We start from the raw sequence: 20,346 nt of genomic DNA, 5'->3' as shown, positions 1-20,346 counted from the left end.
ATTGATTGTGACAACAACCCAGTAATTTTATCATCGCTATTGCTAAGATGGGCTGTTTCTGTTTAAATTCCAGCTAATTAACTGAATTTAAATTCCATGGCTGGCCTGGTGGGATTTGAACCTAGGACTTCTGGTTTCCTGTGCAGGTGACTAGGTTACTGATTAAGTGATATAACTTTGTCAAGTCACTATTGTCAGAATTATGTGTAATGAGGGAAAGGAACAATGCAGATGCACTCTTGTGGATTTCTAGAGGATCCAGGGATCCTATTCCAAAGACTTCACCAGGAGTACACAGTAGATTTGGATGTGTGCTTTCAGTTGGTTTGGACCCACTAGACGAGTACCTGCTGGCTGGAGAGTCTATGATAAGGGTTAAAATACTGAGGGTAAAATAATACACTTCACAGAACCCCATTATTGCCCCTCAACTTTCACTCTTCCTCCCCAACATCCTGATTCCTTCCTGACCCTTGAACGTATTATCTGCCCTCTAATATACAAAGGTTCTACTATTTAGATCATCTTTTACAGGCACTAAGTACTCCCAGGTATTCCTGGTGACCACTGATCGTCTTTTATCTATTTCCTGCAGTGCTTTACATTAATAGGGTGTGTGGAACCACTGACAGAACTTGATCAGTGTTAGGAGACTTCACACAGGCCTCTCTGTTTATGAGAGATGTCAATAAATCGAAATGCAGCATTGTACTGCAGTGACTTTCAGCACTGGCTGTTAAATTGATAGCCAGTAAACTAAAGGGATGATGAGGTCTCTTGAAATATTGGATGGAATATCTGCAAGTTTTTTTCACAGCTACTTAGCACCATATGACACCTTTGTCCGCTCACCATGGTATAATTCAGACATTGTTTATCTTGTCTAAAAATGATGTCGTGAAGGAGTTAAAATGTGGTCTGTTTGTAAGCAGAAATGACTCACCGTTTGTTAATCTCTGTAAACTTTCTTCTACATTCTTGCACAGTGACTATTTGCCGCTACAACTGATGACCCAGTCTACAGCCGAGAGCCGGGCAGTTGTCCGAGAGTCATAGACTGGGTCAGCAGACTTCCTCAGGTGGAATGAATGGACGGAAAAAGTAGCTGGTTGCACACAATTGCAAAAAGTTCCCTAATTATTTACGTTGGCAAAACTAGTCATTCAGCCCTGTCACGCTGAGAGGCTTATCTGGGCTCCAGAATGGTGTCTGGCCACGTGTCTGAACAGCTACCGTTTCCCCTGACCCTGAGAGGATGTTGTGGAATTGACCTGATTGTGTAAACTCGGTTTACGGGAGACAAAATGAAGCAGTTTTCAATTTTCTCTGATCCTTCAGCTATTCTGCTCCCAAGCCATAGTGTATATCTCCAAGTGCTAGTATTCCATCACTTCGAATCCATTTAAGGAATGATGTGGAGGCTTTGGAAAAGGTGTAGAAGGTAGTTAGCAGTATGCTGTCTGGAGTAGAGGGTATCATCTATTAGAGCTGGACAAACTTGGGTTGTTTTCTCTGAAGAGTCAGAGGCTGAGGGGAGACCTGATAGAAGTTTATAAAATTCTGAGAGACAGATGGGGATATGATCAGAATCTTTTCTCCCCGACGTAAAATGCCAAATATCAGAATATGTGGTGAGAGGGGGGAAAATTGAGAGGGATATGCAGAGCAAGTTTTTACGCAGTGGTAGAGTGGTAGATACCAGGGGAGGTAGTGGAAGCAGATACAACAGTGGCATTCAAGAAATACTTACATAGGCCCATGAATGTGGAGGGAATGGAAGGATCTGGGTCATGTGCAAACAGAAGGGATTAGTTTACTTTGGCTTCATGCTCGGTACAGACAACATGGGCCAAAAGGCCTGTCCCTGTACCCTACTGTTCTATGTTGTACGTCCTCTGAACTAACTGACATGCCAAGCAGTTATTATTATGGGCCTGGTGTCCGAAATGGACCATGCTGGGTAATGGTGGTACATTTTCTTGCCCTAGGACACTTCTGAGCAGAATGATTTTATAATCTGACTCACAGTTTCACGATCACCCTTGCTGATACCAGCAATGATGGCATTGGGAGTTAGCCCAAGTGCAGTGAAATGAGATGTAAGATGTTATTGCTAATGAGAATGACATTTTTCTAGGTTACTTGCATATTTTCTTATTCCCACTACTTTCAGGGCAGTTCAGTTAATGTAAGAGGCTGTATTTCTTTGACTTTCCAGTGAAACAACTTGCACACTTTGTGTCCTCAGGAAATTCCAATATCTATTAATTTCTTCTGTGGTGCTTTGCTGTCACAATATCGGAAGAGCTGGCAGCAATGTATGCAGAGCAAGATCCCATGAAAGCAAAGGTTAATTAGTAAGTCTTCGCCAGCCTCAAAGGATGAGTGTTGGCCAGGATGCTTGGAGGAGCCTTTCCCCTTAGTGGAGTCGGTTTTCATAGCCTACTTCACATAAATAATGAAACATTTAACATTCACCAGAGCAGGTGAATGGAGTTAACCTATTATCACACTGAAATAACACTGTTTCCAAACATGCATCATTCCCTCTGACAAACAAAAGAGAATCTGCAGATGCTGGAAATCCACACAAACTGCAGGAGGAACTCATTCGGCCAGGCAGCATCTATGGTAAAGAGTAGTCGATATTACAGGTCTCGGTCCGAAATATTCCCTCTGAAATCCTTGCCTGGACTTCCACAGTCCTTGTGCTTGTGGTGTAACTCTGAGTTGTACTTGAATCAGCAATACTGCCAGAGCATTTGGCTTCTCCATTCACAAATGACTGAGGGTTGATTTACTGCATGTTTGAAAGACTCTTAAAAGTCTCTATAGACTCACCTTGCCAGTGTTGATGTATTTCAACAGCGCATATGCCCACCTGTAGGGCCTTCACCTGGTTTACCTTGATGGTAAGCATAATGTTTACACAAAGGACGCTGAACTCCACAGTGATTGAAAATCTACTTAATTATGCATGGTGTAATTATTTTAATTATCTTTTAATTCTCATTTAAAATTCTGACACATAGTAACTGAATGTTAATGTGCAATTTGCCAACTAACAAACTATTACAATTTCACAAATGACCCCTTGTCCAGACATGGCACTCTGAATACTATTTGCTAATTTCTCTAGAACATTTTGCATAGTATTGTTTGCATACTGATGTAGCCCCTGGTTTCAGAAGGTTTCCCACTCTTGTGTTAACTTTGCACATCTTTTGCCTCTGGATATTCAGAACCCATACATGTTGCTTTCAAAATTTATTCACTCCAACTCAAAAGGAAGTTAATCCATCTTTATTCTATTGGGTCCATAATAGAGTAATATTGAAGGCATTAAGGATATTGGGAAATATTAACATTTCAGATCCAGGAGGTTTCATCAGAAGTAGAAAGAGAGGAAACAAAGTGGGTGAGCAAGGTAGAGTGGATAAGGTGAGATCAGTTGGGTTGATGAGGACAGTGAGGATTTCGGATACAAGCACATCATGTTTCTCTGCTTATTATCAGTGGGGCTGTGGGCCATGCTTAGCAGGCCAAACTGTACTAATAGGGAAAAAAAACTCAGAGAAAGTCATGATGGATAGAAATGTCAAATTCTGATACAGAGAGAATGAAAGAGGCCACAAAAAATACAGACAAAAGATGAGATGTCGTTCTTTAAACTTGCATTGTGCCTTGTGGCAATCCAAGAGACCACAGACAAGAATACTGGAGTGGTTTGGTGAATTGTAGTTTTTGAAATAATTTCCTGGTTGATTTTTGTTTAATGAAGATAGTGCGTAACTAAATGTGCCTTACATTGATTAGACATGCTTCACAAGGACAGGAATGAAAAATAGAAGATGTTTCTCCAGTTTGGACAAAATAAATGCTCAAGTGGAAGGAAACTGGAATTAGAGGAAGAGAGTCAGTAAGAGGATGCACAAGATGCTGATCTATAGCAACAAACTGGAAGAAGCTAGTAAGTTGAGCAAAATGTGCAGGCAGAAATAAATTGTCAATATTTCAAGTTGAAACCCTGCATTGCTCCGAAAGTGGAGTCGTGTCTGGTTCTTGAAAAGTAACAGAACATTTTATAGATGCTGAAACTAGGTAGATGGTACCGTTTAGTGTGGTTAGGCAGAGAAGAAAAGCAAGATCTTTGCCTTCACAAAAACACCCATCAAGGCCTATATTCATAAAGAAACCTTAACATGATAAGAGTGCCCAAGACTCTTCAAAAGAATGCTATCATAAAAATATACCATTTAAGTTTCTGGTACAGGTGAACAAAAGTTGAGTCTTGCAAGTAGGGTTAAAATTCTGTCTAATTAGGGAAGAGGATGAGAAGGGTGGAGAGCATTATCAAGGGAACATCAGAGCTTGGGACTTTGGCAGCAAATGCAAGATGGTGAATCGTAGAGTGATTAGAACTGGTGATTATTAGGAAGCGAAAGCTGAATGAATGCCGAGATTGCAGATGGTAATGGGGCTGGAGGAGGTTTTGGAAATGGGGCCATCAAAAGGAAATGAGTAATTTCACCATTGAGATAAAACTAAAACACAGACACTAATACCTCTGAGAGTAAAGCCGAGAAAGCACTTGAGATTGTGTCTTGATCTCCACAAAGCAATTTCAGTATTCGCAGATTTAATTCATCCTGATGGCACTGCTGGAATTGAGCCTTCTTGAACCCTTTCCAACATGCCTGATCATCTTAAAGGGGGGGGGGGGGAGAAAGAAAATGTTTTATTTGAACACTTTAGAACAATTAAGTTCAAATGAGCTGCATCCTTCAGTGCCGTACATTTGACCCAATCATTAATGAGGTAATGAGTGTTTGGGATATTATTGCACAGATGTTAAGGGAGCTCATGGCAGCTGCAACAATAATGAGGATGATGCATGTAATTGGCTTCCAGGTGTCTTCATAATCAAAGTAATTAATGAAAGTTGAGCTTTGGCTTTTGAAAGATTCTAAACATTGACTTCATAGAATTTTAATCCAATATGATAGCTGCCATCTTTTTCCAAACTGTTTTTATTTTCGTATTTATGCACTATTCCAACTAAATGCTGTTTATCTGCATTGTGTTTACAAATTGTTAATATTCAAATTTCAAAAACGCTCCATGTCAAAAACAAAAAGAATGCAAAGGGCATAAACAGCCTATAAATGGTCCATGTGAAAGTCTGCTCTCATTTATCTAATATCAACACCCTCCTGTCTCTTAGACACATCTATTTTCACTCCAACTATACCCAGTATGAAGAGAAATTTCTCCTGCTCTATTAGTAGCTATCTTGTATTTATGACGGGCACTAAAGAGCCAATATTCTTGGGAATTAGAAACACTGGCATCTCAGTTGGAAGTGATTACATTAGTGCCGAGAGAAACAGTTCAAGTTTCTACTTCACTCATTAACCTGGAACACTAATGCTTGTTTCTCTCATATCAAATGTATCATTTTCCATGGGTCCTGAGGGGACATATTCCACAAAGGAAATCTAGAGCGTAGCTTCAGAATAAGGGGTCATCTTCTTAAGAAATAAAGAGGAATTTCTTCTCTTTGTGAATCATGTTATCTGGAATTCTCAGAGCTGCGAAGGCTGATGCATTAGGGGCTGACAATGGCTATTTTTTTTACCATGGGACCCAACAGGTAATGAGAAGTAGTAATGGGAGCGAAGCTGAGGCGGAAGTAATTTTCTTGGGTATGGGGCCCAAATCTGCTCACAATAACCAAATGTGGTTTGACCAATGCCTTATAAAGTCTCAGTTTTATATCCTTGCTTTTGTCTCCTAGTCCTTTCAGAATAAATGCTAACATTGCATTTGCCTTCATTACTACTCATTCAGCCTGCAAGTTAACCTTCAGGGAATCCTGCATTAGAACTCCCAAGTACCTTTGCATGTCTGATTTCTGAATTTGCTCCCCATTTAGAAAATAGTCTATGCCTTTATTCATTCTACCAAAGTGCATGACCATACACTTCCCTACACTGTATTTTATCTATCACCTTTTTGCCCATTCTCTTAAATTCTCAAAGATTTTACACCACCTTCCTGTTTCCTCAGCACTGCCTGCACCTCCATTTGCCATTGTGTCATCTGCAAACTTGGCCACAAGAAAGTTAATTCCATCATCTAGAGCAGGAGTTCCCAACCCTTTTTATGCCATGGACCAATACCATTAAGCAAGGGGTCTATGAACCCTAGGTTGGGAATCCCCAATCTAGAACATTAGCAGATAACGTGAACCAGAATTCCGGTCCCAGCATGATTCAGATGGAGCCCATCCCATCGGAACAGCTCCCTCCTTCCCCAATATTGGTGCCAATGTTCCACAAATTCAAACCCACTTCCCCCACACTGATTTTTGAGCCATGCATTTTGCTCTTTGATCTTATTAACACTTTGCCAATTTGCACAGGGCTATTGTAACAATCCAGAGACTAATATCTTTTTGATTCTGTATTTTAATTTAGTCCCTAGCTGCTTAACTTCCCTCAGCAGAACCCCTTTCCTTGTTATTCATATGCTGTTGGTAGCCCCATAGACCATACCGACTTGATCTTTCCCCTCCCACTTCAAATTCCTCTGCAAGCCAGATGAGATGTCCTGAACTGGGCACCAAGCCAAAAACATAGCCTTTAAGATTCTTGATCCTTGCAAGAGAGAATTGTGTCTGTTTCCCTGACTATACTCAAGTCCAGAGGCAGAGTGAGGGGTCAACTACAAGGCACCCATTGACTGGATCTCAGCACATTCTGGTCAAAGTCTTTTTCCAAGTGAGTCGATTCACTAATGAAAATGCAGGTGATTGACAGTTCCTGCCTTGTAGAATGGCACGTGAAGTACAGATAAAGGAACAGTCACCAGATAAAGTCATGTCCTTGTAAATGTGCTATCTTGAAGCATCCTAAAGCAATTCAAGCCCTTGTACTTCTGCCTATTTGATCTTTTATATATTCTTTCGACGCATTCCACACCTGTCTGACATTTGGACTTTACTGAGGGTGAGTTTGTTTTGGGCAGGAGTCAGGATGGGTGTTGTCGAATCAGGTTCCTGATAAAAAGCAGTGAAAAAGAAGATAAGATAGAGTGCAAAAAACGCAGATAATTCACTAGGTTCATTCAGATCTCGGGCTTCCAAGACAAATGGCAAGGTTGATGTTGAGACTCGCTAATCGATGGATTTGAGAAACTTTTTATAAACTGCATTGCCTACTGATGTAAAGTGAAAAAATGATCAGTGAAGGGGATCAGGGTTACTTGGAGAAGGCATAAGAATGGGATTGAAATAGCAATCAGCTGTGATTGAATGGCAGAGCTGTCTCGATGAACTGAATGGCCTAATACTGCTCCTATATCTTATGGTTTTGTGGTCTAATATCCATATGGCTTGCAGACTTAATCTATGGATATGTAAGACTACAACAGTTGAATATCACCTGAGAATATCGAGACTTCTGCTCTTGCATTAGTTGTATTTTTATATCTTTCTGAAACAGGTGGTTAACTGATAATTCTTCTCTTTCACAGCTTCAGCTCCAAAGATAAAACCACTGAAGAGTGATGTGGTGGTGAATGAGGGGAAGAAGCTTGTTCTGAGATGTGAAGCTATTTCAGGATATCCACAGCCCACCTTCACATGGTATAAGGATGGGAAAGAGCTGACTGTCAGAAAGTCCAAAGAAATCAGGATCAAGAAAAAGAAAAGGTATTTTAAACTCTGCAGGGACTCCTGTCAGGTTTTCAGCAAACTTTGCTCTTTGTGGTTACTTTGAATGATCCTTTCAAACAAAAATTTATATCTACCAGCACATCGTCACATGGTATAAGGAGAGGTTGTGGTATGAGGCAGTAATTACATTAGACTGCAATGTATTAGTTTGTTTTAACAAATTTAGAATTAATTATGGTTTTTATAACTTTAGCAGCTTTTTTTTAAAATAATGGTGTGCTCTTTCAAATGAATAATGCCATATCAAGAAAATTATAAATGTTCTACTTTTAGTAACTGCTTTTTAATACACAAGTAAGGACCCAGCAACAAGAGAAATAACTACCTGCATTTTTTCTAGTGTTTGTAATGATAGTAATACATCCAAATGTATTTCACAGGAATGCAACTGGACATAATGTGATATACAGGCTATTAGGCCAGCTATCCAAATGCTTGAAAAAATTTTAAAGTATCTTGAAAGTGTGACACAAGCTCATACATAGTCATCAATTATCTCAGTCCCTCTCTCACTTCAAATTCAATAGTGGGTTAGGTGATGATTTAAAGTCAACTTGCTGTGCTTCCAGCTTTATCTTGTGCAGTTGCTGGGGCTAAAAGCATAAATGCAGCATTTATCAGTGTTTCCCAGAGTATTGCCTCATGTCTAACCCAATAACTGACCTGCTCCTTGCTGTTGCTTTATGACTCTTAATTAAAATTACTGATCAAAGTGGGGAGAAAGAAGCCTAAGTGTACTGTAGACTGTGCTGTTGAGTAAACAATCAATTGCCCTCTGCCACAACGTTTGTTGTTGAAGTACTTCTAACTACTCAAGAAGGATTAGTCATTACTTATGTCATAACTTAGTCATGTTAGCAGACGCTAAAGACTTGATCTTGTGTGTGTGTATAATATAGTACTGTGTAAAAATCTTAGGCATATGTATGTACAAGAGCAAGGATACCTCGGATTTTGTACAGTACTGTATTTGTCAATGTGGAGTGGAAAGTGAGTTTATAAATCTGATGGGAGCAAAGGATGTTGGGAAAGGCGACAGCGGAATGCTGCAGGAGGGGCAGAGAAGGAATGCCAGGGGCAGGGGGTGTTGCGGGTGAAGACCCACCCGGACCTTAGACACCAGGCAAAGTCATCTGATTACAAACAATTGGTTTATTGATAGTTACAAAATATCTCCCTGGTGCTTCCCACTCCATCCCCTCTTCCTTCCTCTTTTCCAAAGTATGATTCCCTTCTCGCAGCTTCCTTCTCACTCTTGGTCCACAATAGAGACTCCTATCAGAATTGGACTTATCATCACTCTTGTATGTCATGAAATTTGTTTTTTTTTTAACCACAGCAGTACAGTGTAATATATAAAATTACTACAGTAATTTACAGTAGATGTTAGATACATATAGGTAGGATGCCTAAGACTTTTGCACAGTAATGTGTGTGTGTATATATATATATATATATATATATATATATATATATTATTGCTATTGATTATGTTTAGTTTGAGATTATTAAATAAATTTAAATTCTATAGCTGCTATGCAGATTTGAAATTGGATCTCCGCATTACCAATATGGTAACTTAAATTCTGCACCACTACTTTGTTTATCATTAAAAAACAGTTTCCCCTTGAGTGAGCAATGAAGTTATGGAATTGTACAGCAGAGAAATAGGACCAGAGCCGAACCTTTTTGCCCATCTACAGAATCAGAACCATGTTTGTTATCACTGTCTTGTATTATGTGAAATTTGTTGTTTTGCAGCAGCAGTACAAAGTTGAAAGTAAATTTATTATTAAAGTCGGTATGTGTTACCATATACTTCGAGGGGTGATTGATAAGTTTGTGGCCTGGTACAAGGAGATGAGTCATTAATTTCAAACTTTCTGCATAATCACTCAAAGAGTTGAACTGCACGTGCATGTAATGAGAGCAGTATAAATCATCTCTTTCTACCTTAGACCACGAACTTATCGATCACCCCTGCAGGGAATACTTTCTGGAGGTCCAAGATCCGTATGCTCCATGACCACTGGACTAAGTGTGTAAATGTAGGAGGGACTATGTTGAAAAATAAATGTGCTAGGTTTTCTAAAATTGACTCCTTCTAGCTTAGGCCACGAGCTTATCAATCACCCCTCGTACCTTGAGGTTCACTTTCTTATAAAGATTTTCAGGAAAAAGAAATACAATAGAATATTATGAAAACTATATATTACTGGAAACAGACTGAAAACCACTGCCATCATGATGTGTTCACATTACCGGTGAGGGTTGTACCTGTGGATCTGGCTGAGTTTACAGGCCCCAGCAGCCTCATGTGACCCTGTGCTTTGGAGCCTGTGATGCAAGCAGCAGAATACTACACTTATTTCTACTATCGCTCTGATCTCCAAGTGCCCCCACTATTTTCCTGATGCAGAGTCTCTATCGGAAATATCAACTATATGAAATCTCAGCCTTCATAGATGCTGGCCTAGCTATTGACTGCCACCAGCAGCGTATTTGCTCCAGATCCTAGCATCTGCAATCTCTTGCATGCCTGTGATTTTCCTTTTGAATTTCCACCTTTTACCAGTTGCTGGGGTAATGAGTAATAGAACATAGAATAGTACAGCACAATACAGGCCCTTCAGCCCACAATGTTGTGCTGACCCTTAAATCCTGCCTCCCATATAAGCCCCCACCTTAAATTCCTCCATATACCTGTCTAGTAGTCTCTTAAACTTCACTAGTGTATCTGCCTCCACCACTGACTCAGGCAGTGCATTCCACGCACCAACCACTCTGAGTAAAAAACCTTCCTCTAATATCTCCCTTGAACTTCCCACCCCTTACCTTAAAGCCATGTCCTCTTGTATTGAGCAGTAGTGCCCTGGGGAAGAGGCGCTGGCTTATCTATCCACTCTATCTATTCCTCTTATTGTCTTGTACACCTCTATCATGTCTCCTCTCATCCTCCTTCTCTCCAAAGAGTAAAGCCCTAGCTCCCTAAATCTCTGATCATAATGCATACTTTCTAAAGCAGGCAGCATCCTGGTAAATCTCCTCGGTACCCTTTCCAATGCTTCCACATCCTTCCTATAGTGAGGTGACCAGAACTGGACACAATACTCCAAGTGTGGCCTAACCAGAGTTTCATAGAGCTGCATCATTACATCGTGACTCTTAAACTCTATCCCTTGACTTATGAAAGCTAACACCCCATAAGCTTTCTTAACTACCCTATCCACCTGTGAGGCAACTTTCAGGGATCTGTGGACATGTACCCCGAGATCCCTCTGCTCCTCCACACTACCAAGTATCCTGCCATTTACTTTGTACTCTGCCTTGGAGTTTGTCCTTCCAAAGTGTACCACCTCACACTTCTCCGGGTTGAACTCCATCTGCCACTTCTCAGCCCACTCCTGCATCCTATCAATGTCTCTCTGCAATCTTTGACAATCCTCTCCACTATCTACAATGCCACCAACCTTTGTGTCATCTGCAAACTTGCCAACCCACCCTTCTACCTCCACATCCAGGTCGTTAATAACAATCACGAAAAGTAGAGGTCCCAGAACAGATCCTTGTGGGATACCACTCGTCACAATCCTCCAATCTGAATGTACTCCCCCCACCACCACCCTCTGCCTTCTGCAGGCAAGCCAATTCTGAATCCACCTGGCCAAACTTCCCTGGATCCCACGCCTTCTTACTTTCTGAATAAGCCTACCGTATGGAACCTTGTCAAATGCCTTACTGAAATCCATATAGATCACATCCACTGCACAACCCTCATCTAGATGCCTGGTCACCTCCTCAAAGAACTCTTTCAGGCTTGTTAGACACGATCTGCCCTTCACAAATCCATGCTGACTGTCCCTGATCAGACCATGATTCTCGAAATGCCTATAGATCCTATCTCTCAGAATCTTTTCCAACAGCTTTCCCACGACAGACGTAAGGCTCACTGGTCTATAATTACCCGGACTATCCCTACTACCTTTTTTGAACAAGGGGACAACATTCGCCTCCCTCCAATCCTCTGGTACCATTCCCTTGGACAACGAGGACATAAGGATCCCTACCAGAGGGTCAGCAATCTCTTCTCTCGCCTCGTGGAGCAGCCTGGGGAATATTCCGTCAGACCCCGGGGACTGATGTGTCCTAATGTATTTTAACAACTCCAACACCTCCTCTCCCTTAATATCAACATGCTCCAGAACATCAACCTCACTCATATTGTCCTCACCATCATCAAGTTCCCTCTCATTGGTGAATACCGAAGAGAAGTATTCATTGAGGACCTCGCTCACTTCCACAGCCTCCAGGCACATCTTTCCACCTTTATCTCTAATCAGTCCTACCTTCACTCCTGTCATCCTTTTTTTCTTCACATAATTGAAGAATGCCTTGGGGTTATCCTTTACCCTACTTGCCAAGGCCTTCTCATGCCCCCTTCTTGCTCTTCTCAGCCCCTTCTTAAGCTCCTTTCTTGCTTCCCTATATTCCTCAATAGACCCATCTGATCCTTGCTTAGCGACAGTTGATATCGTCCCAGACAGGTGAGAGTGAACCTCAACTGCAAAGGATATTGGAATTGCCTAGCTTCCAGTTGGCAGTAGGATGGATGGATCAGTAATGGGTTGGTACTGATGAGTAAATGCTGGCAACATCTACTAACAACAAGTAAATTTTTATTCCCTATGAAACTTATTCTATTGCAAATCCCTCCATCCTGTAAACTTTGCAGAGATGATTAAAAGTCAGGTCAAAGGGACAAATTTTAAGAGCTGTCATAGAGGAGGATAGGGAGGCAGAGAGATTTAAGGTTGGAATTCCAGGACTTGGGTTGTAGGTAGGTTGTCAATGATGAGATGAGTATGAGGTTTGGATAATACACCAGCTCTGGTAGGGTTGAAAGAGTTTAGAGAATGAGGAAAGTTGCAGGGGTACAGATGGATTGAATTGCAAAGTACAACAATTCAGAATTATGGACTTTGCATTCAAGAATCAAAGATCAGGGACCAACTGAAAGCACTGGAAAGGTGGAATCTTGAGGTGACACCTGGATCAAGAATTCACCAAGTTAGTTGAGGCTTGGCTTTGAAATGGCCATGAATAAATGAATAAAAAACACAAGTGAATAGGTGATCATCCAGATGTTCATTTGAAGTAATAAGTACTAGAAATGCAACTTCTCTATTTGTTATCTGAACCCCAAGGATTTGCTAATGCTTTAAGTCCACCTCTGGCTAATTTGTGAATGCTCATCAAAGCAAACTTTTTAGTAATATGCTATTATAGTGTGTTGTTCTTTCAGCTTGAAGATAGTGCATGAATAACAAAAATTATATTGATTTGCAGTGACGACTGCCCACACCAATTGGTTGTATTTTTCCCTTAATTTGAATTACAGGAACATTGAATACCTTTATAAAAAGTCATTAATATTAACATGCTTTCTTTAAAAAGGAATTTGTCTGGCTATTGATTTTGGAACGTGCTTGTTTGAACAGAAAATGCTGACATCATCACTGCAGGGCCATCAAGGGAGCAGTAGCGGTTAAACATTGCTAAATTTGACAAGATGTGAAGCTAAATTAATCCATGGAATGCTGTCAATGAGCAAATCAGAGATGAATGATCTTTCTTTGTTTTTCTAATTTTCCATTATATAACTTGATGTTTTAATTCACTCTATCATACTCCGTCATATGGTTTTCTTCCTGAACAATGAAAACTAATGGCCAGTTGGATATTTAAATGTGGAAAAAGTCATTTTATTCCTGGACAATACCCACACACCTGTTCTTCCTGTCAGGTATTACTGGTTTGCATTCATGTGTTTTATTCCTTTGTTAGACGTGCACATTACTGGTGATGCCAGTCATCCTTAATTGCCTTGAAAATAGAGTGATTATAGTTGGTGATTTGAATAGTTAGATTGCTCGGTGTGTAGAAGGAGGTTTTGGGATGGCTTTGAGATCCTTGCTACATGCATTGGTAGCAGAGAGAAGCCCTGCAGAAGTGGCGGGAAGAATGCAACATCTCTCATAAGCCAACCACACACTTGTCTCATCAGACACCAGCTGCCCCTACTATGGAAGTGACTGCACCTCCCACATGTGGCTGCATCAGAACCCACAAAACCAGAAGATAAGCAAGTTGTGCCTAATCCTGAGGAACTTTCAGAAAACAAACCCTGGACTAGCCACAGAGACTCCCTTGTCACAGCTCAATACTGACCAAGGATTAAACTCGTTGCCTACAGTTGGATATTAATTGTGAGCCATAATTCAATCAGATAATGAACTAGCAACTATTAATGATTTCAAAAGAGTAACATTTCTGCTGTTAAACAAATAAGGGATGTTTATTAAATGTTTTCCTAAGAGTTTCTCTGAAGTGATTTACACATAGTGCAGTTTGGAACTGTTGCAGCTACTGTGGTGCAGGAAGTGAGTACACAATTTGCAATCAATTCACAACAAGCATTAATGTCAAAATGGCCAAAAAAATTGATTTAAGCTAAAGGATAAATTTTGCCAGGGCACCAGGAAGAACTTCACTCCACCTCATAACGCCTCACTTTGCATCCGTCCTCAACATCACAAGCTTCAAGACATTTGGCCTCAATACATCCTTGCGCAATTAGATCATCAATTTCCTCACTTGCAGACCTCAGTCAGTTTGGATTAGCAACAACATCTCCTCCACGGTCTCCGTCAGCACAGGTGTACCGTCAGGCTGTGTGCTTAGCCTCCTGCTCTGCTCACTTTACACTTATGACTGTGTGATTAAGCACAGCTCCAAAGCCATATTTAAGTTTGCTGACCACACCACTGCCATTGGCTGAATCAAAGGTGGTGACATATCAGCACATAGGAGGGAGATTGAAACTCTAGCTGAGTGGTGCCACAGCAACAATCGCTTAATGTCGGCAAGACCCAAGGACCTGATTATTGACTTCAGGAGGAGGAAATTGGAGAACTATGAGCCAGTTCTTATCAGAGGATCAGAGGTGGAGAGGGTCAGCAACTTTAAATTCCTGTGTTATCAGTTCAGCAGACCTGTCCTGGGCTCAACACATAAGGGCAATTATGAAGAAATCGTGGCAGTGCCTCTGCTTCCTTAGAAGTTTGCAAATACTTAGCATGACATCTAAAACTTTGAGAAACTTCTTTAGATGTGTGATGGAGAGTGTATTGACTGCCTGCATCACAGTCTGGTATGGAAACACTAATGCCCTTGCATGGAAAATCCTACAAAACAGTGAATATGGCCCAGTTCATCATGGGTATAGACCTCCCCGCCATTGAGCACATCTACAGAGAGTGTCATTGCAGGAAGCCTACTCATCAACAGGGACACCCCCCCCCCCCACCAACCAGGTCATGCTCCCTCCTCACTGTTGCCATTGGGTGGGAAGTACCAGAGCCTCTGATCCCACATCACCAGGATCAGGGACAGTTATTACTCCTCAATCATCGGGCTCTTGAACCAAAGAGGATAACTTCACTAAAGCAACACACATAAAAGTTGCCGGTGAATGCAGCAGGCCAGGCAGCATCTCTAGGAAGAGGTGCAGTCAACGTTTCAGGCCGAGACCCTTCACTAACTTCACTAAATGTCACTTTCCCAATCACTGAAATGTTCCCACAACTATAGGCTCACTTGCAAGGACTCTTCATCTCATGTTCTTGATATTTATTATTATTTCTTTCTTTTTATATTTGCACAGTTTGTTGTCTTTTGAACATAGGTTGAATGCCCAGTTGGTGTAACCTTCTATTAATTCTATTATGGTTACACTGGACAACAAAGATTTTGCTTCCTGACTACCTTTGGGTGTATCTTATGAATTTTCATCTACTGATCATGAAAATCACCATGAAATTGGCCTATCACGCACCATTTTTTGGAAATCACTTATGTTTATTATTTCAATTAATAATTCAAGTCAATTAAAATGTTGCCTACAATGTAAGCTGGAAAGTTTCCTATCTTGTCCAGGCATGCTTGGTCATGCTTAGACGGTGTGGCTGCTGCATGGCAGGACAGGTTTTAGTAATAATTATTGGGTTCAGGACTGTAAGGATGGAATTTGCTATCACCAGGCACAAAGAGTTCTATGAAGGATTTTGATATTTGAGACAAATGCTTCCCAGAATAACTGATGCCAAGATTAAGGAAAGCATTTTTGTTGGTCCACGAATCAAACAGGCCATCAATGACAGGCAATTTGAAGAATTTGTAGTGGGACCAGAGAAAATCACATAGAAGACATTCAAGGAAGTTGTTGAAATTTTTCTCAGCATCTACAGAGCACCAAACTACATGCAGCTGGTTGAAAGCATGCTTCAAGCATATAAAACCATGAAATGCAACATGTCACTAAAGATTCATTTTCTGCATTCCCATTTAGACTTCTACCCTGCAAATCTTGGTGCTGTTAGTGATGAGCATGGTGAAAGGTTTCACCAGGATATTGCGGTCATGGAGAAAAGATACCAGGGCAACTGGAATCCATCAATGCTGGTGAATTATTGTTGGACACTTAAGCGAGAAGCCTCAGACACTGAGCACAAATGAAAATCATTAACAAAATATTTTTAACCTAGTTGAACTATTGCAAAGCATCAGCACCATTATGCAATTAAACACATTATATTCAATACAGGTGAATTTGTTGTTTCTCCAAATTCCTACGTGATACAAGTAGTCTGAATTTATATTTGTGTTCATCTTCAAGCAATCTATCATAAACAAAAAAAATTCTGAGGAAGCAACACTTTTGAAGAAATTTGTTGTCCAGTGTTATTGTTCTATTGTGAACTTATTTTGTGTGCCTGCAAGAGAATGAATCACAGGGTTGTATATGGTGACATGTATGTACTTTGATAACAAATTTATTTTGAACATACTAGCTATAGGATCATTTACATCCACTGTACAGGAAAGACCGGAGGGGCTCTAATTCATTACCTTAGGTAAAAGAAGACACCCTTCCTAAGAACTACCACCTCAAGACTTCAGATCACTGAACGTGAATGAATTTTTCTGAATCTTAGATCATGTTCTCTCCTGAGGAGAAATAGCATATTAGATTGAATACTCTCAATTTTCATTCAGGTCTGGAAAGACTTGGAGAAGTCAGTGGGTTGGTGGTGTCCTTTGTTTCAGATAAGGTATCAAGGATCTCAGTTCTGTCTCATCCAAGAAGAGCATAAATTTGTGGCCATATAGCCAAGTAGCTCTCATTGTTCCACACATTCTCATAGTGCTATTTACCAATGGTGTGAAACAAGATGCATTGATTCCACCAACTGATTTATGTTTCTCCCTATTGATTGAAAAGTTGCTTAATCGACAGACTGGATACCTCACACTATTGGGAATCACAACACAGAGCACAGAAGAGATACAACACCTGACATGCAACACACAATTCAGAATACTGTATGGACCGTACTAGCTATACAGTACACAAGACCTACCACTAGATCTCCCAACTCGCAAAGCTTCACTCATTAAAGAGACTGCACATCACACCATTTACAACATGCAATACATGACATATTATGAACACATACACCTGGCAATGTTATTATTGCAAATTACCAGGAAATATGAACTTCAAAGGCTTTAAGAAAGTGGTGAAATAGTGAGACACTCAAAGCCCTTATGACAACTCAGGAATCAGTTTAGGTTTTGCTTTTTTTTAAATTAAATATTATGCAATCATAATGTTTTATTAGTGAAGCTTTGTCCCTCTCCTCCTTATCCCTCAAAGTAATGCCTTTTTCATCAGTCATTCTTTCCATTGACTAAAAGTACCAAAATGATTCGCAAAAAACAATTTTCATTAATATTTCATTTTGCTTGTGGGCCCTTAATGTGTCTCACAGTGAAGTTTCTCACAATGTTTATTGAGCTGGTTCCCAGCATTCTGTCCTATAGAGAGTGGGATGTGAGTTTGCTCCTGCCACATGTTAGTACTTGTGTTTTTAGTTGTTATGCACAGTATAGATGCATGCAAACAACAGGAATTCTGCAGATGCTGGAAATTCAAGCAACACACATAAAAGTTGCTGGTGAACGCAGCAGGCCAGGCAGCATCTCTAGGAAGAGATGCAGTCGACGTTTCAGGCCGAGACCCTTCGTCAGGACTAATTGAAGGAAGAGTGAGTAAAGGATTTGAAAGTTGGAGGGGGAGTGGGAGATCCAAAATTTTGGATTTTGGATCTCCCCCTCCAACTTTCAAATCCCTTACTCACTCTTCCTTCAATTAGTCCTGACGAAGGGTCTCGGCCTGAAATGTCGACTGCACCATTTTGGATCTCCCCCTCCCCCTCCCCCTCCAACTTTCAAATCCCTTACTCACTCTTCCTTCCATTAGTCCTGACGAAGGGTCTCGGCCTGAAATGTCGACTGCACCATTTTGGATCTCCCCCTCCCCCTCCAACTTTCAAATCCCTTACTCACTCTTCCTTCAGTTAGTCCTGACGAAGGGTCTCGGCCTGAAACGTCGACTGTACCTCTTCCTAGAGATGCTGCCTGGCCTGCTGCGTTCACCAGCAACTTTTATGTGTGTTGATAGATACATGCAGTAAATTCTGCTTCTCTTCAGGGATGCTGTTGGATGAAAAGGGATCATGGGTACACGTCGTCTTCTTTTTCTGACTTTTAATGGCAGTTGGCGGTCCAACTTAAATGTGCATTACCACCGCTAACTGGACTGGAGTATGGTGTACAGAGTTGGGAAGTAAAGCCCCTGCTAGTTCTTTATCAAATGAAAATTCAATTACCCCAAAAAGCCCTGTAGTTTGTAAATAATGAAGGACAATATTGTGAATTAAATTAATGTCACTTCCATAACTTAAAGTTTTAAAATGAAAACTCTCAACCCCCAGAGATAGTAGTGCAGCCTGCATTTGCTTTCTTTCAACCTTATATGCTTCACATTGTAAAAGAATGACAACACCTGCACACCCCAGAGTGATGTTTTTCAGCGAGATATAAGGAATAATTAAGCATAGTATGCCCAACTCTATGTCGAGCCAATGTAATTCCTCCCCTTGTTTTACCTCCTCCTCCCATCAACCTACCAGTTTGATGTATTCTATAAAGGGGTCTCCCCATATGCCCATTATCTCCCAAGTCTTGCCATAATCCCCTCATTTTTAGCCCCACTAAACCCTTAGCTTCTGATTTGCTGAGGTCTATATCCACAGTTCAACTTTCAACAGCTTTCTTGGCCAAGCAATCAACCCCTTCCTTCCCTTCAACACCTCTATGTGCAGGGATCCATAAGAAGTAGACATGTAAACCAATACTTTGAATATGAAATAAAGTTTGGAGAACTTCCAGCAGTAAGTCTGACCTACTGCTAGAATTACCTGTTTTAAGACTAGTCAAAACCGGGGAAGAATCTGAGGAAATTACAACTTTGCAAGGACAAATTTCCTCCACCCACTGTAAGCCCAAAATGATGGCAACCAGTTCTGCAGATTATACTGATAGATGGGTGCGTCTCTGAAGAAGTTATTGCCTTTTCCGGTAAGGAAGGTAAATTGGAAGGCAACCAAAACTTAACTTCTTTAATTAACATGGATCTTGGCACTTGCCATGAAGCCACAAGGCTGCTAATGTTTCTTTTTAAACAAAAAGAACAAAACCCTAATATCTTGGCCTTTGCCAATTTTGGTTACAAAGAAATTGAATATCAGGACTATGGAGCAGAGCATTCTCTACTTTGGCAGACTGTGTCATCTTTAAGCAACTGCTATTTGGTTAGATGTGGAACTTGTTCAGTGCCATCAAAATTCTTACACCTGAATGGTGAAGAGAAGAAAAATTAGAGGCATATTGATCAGCTGAGTAAGTGGGCTGACAAATAGCAAATGGAGTCTACTATGGATAAGTGTAAAGAGTTGTATTTTGGGAAGTCAAATGCAAGTAGGACTTTCAGAATGAAGGGCAGGGCCCTGGGAAGTGTTGTAGAACAGGGGTACCATGGAATATAAGAAAATTGTTTCCTGAAAGTAGAGTCACAAGTAGACGGTGTGATAACGACTTTTGGCACGCTTGCCTTTGTAAATCAGGTCATTGAGTATCAAAGTTGAAAGGCCATGGTGTAGTTGTACAGGATACTGGTGAGGCTGCATGTGGGCTATGTGTTTAATTTTGCCGCTCTCCTATAGGAAAGGTATTACTAAACTGAAGACGGTACAGAAAAGACTTGCAAGGATGCTGCTATGACTTGAGGGACCAAGTTATAGGGAAAAGTTGAGCAGGCTAGCCTTTAATTCCTTAGAATGGAGGAGGCTGAGAGGTGATTTTGCAGAGGTGTACAAGATCATAAGTATCTTTTTCCTTAAAATGAAGTGCCAAGAACTAGAGGGCATAGATTTAAGCTGAGAGAAAAGTAATATATGAGAAACGTGAGGGGTAACTTTCTCACTCAAAATGTGGTATCTGTGTAGAATCAGCTGCCAGAGGAAGTGGCTGAGGCAGGTACAATAACAACATTTAAAAGACAGTTGGACTAGTACGTGGATTGGAAAAGTTTAGCAGGATATGGGCAAAATTCTGGCAAATGGGCCACCTTGGATGTGCATCTTGGT

The 20,346-nt window shown here is 40.7% G+C and overlaps 1 protein-coding gene across 4 annotated transcripts in view; it reads left to right on the top strand.

Moving 5' to 3' along the window:
* nrg1 (neuregulin 1) overlaps positions 1 to 20,346 on the top strand; it is a 931,591-nt gene that overhangs the window by 751,995 nt on the left and 159,250 nt on the right. For all 4 annotated transcript variants that reach the window (XM_063046786.1, XM_063046785.1, XM_063046783.1 and 1 more), the window contains one exon: positions 7,537 to 7,714. In XM_063046786.1, the coding sequence (XP_062902856.1) occupies positions 7,537 to 7,714 (178 nt within the window). The remainder of the gene's footprint in view (positions 1 to 7,536; positions 7,715 to 20,346) is intronic.

This window comes from Mobula hypostoma, chromosome 4 (genome assembly GCF_963921235.1).
Source record: "Mobula hypostoma chromosome 4, sMobHyp1.1, whole genome shotgun sequence".
Taxonomy (NCBI): Eukaryota; Metazoa; Chordata; class Chondrichthyes; order Myliobatiformes; family Myliobatidae; genus Mobula; species Mobula hypostoma.
The sequence above is the reverse complement of the archived record's forward strand: the minus strand, read 5'-3'. Positions and strand labels throughout refer to the sequence as shown.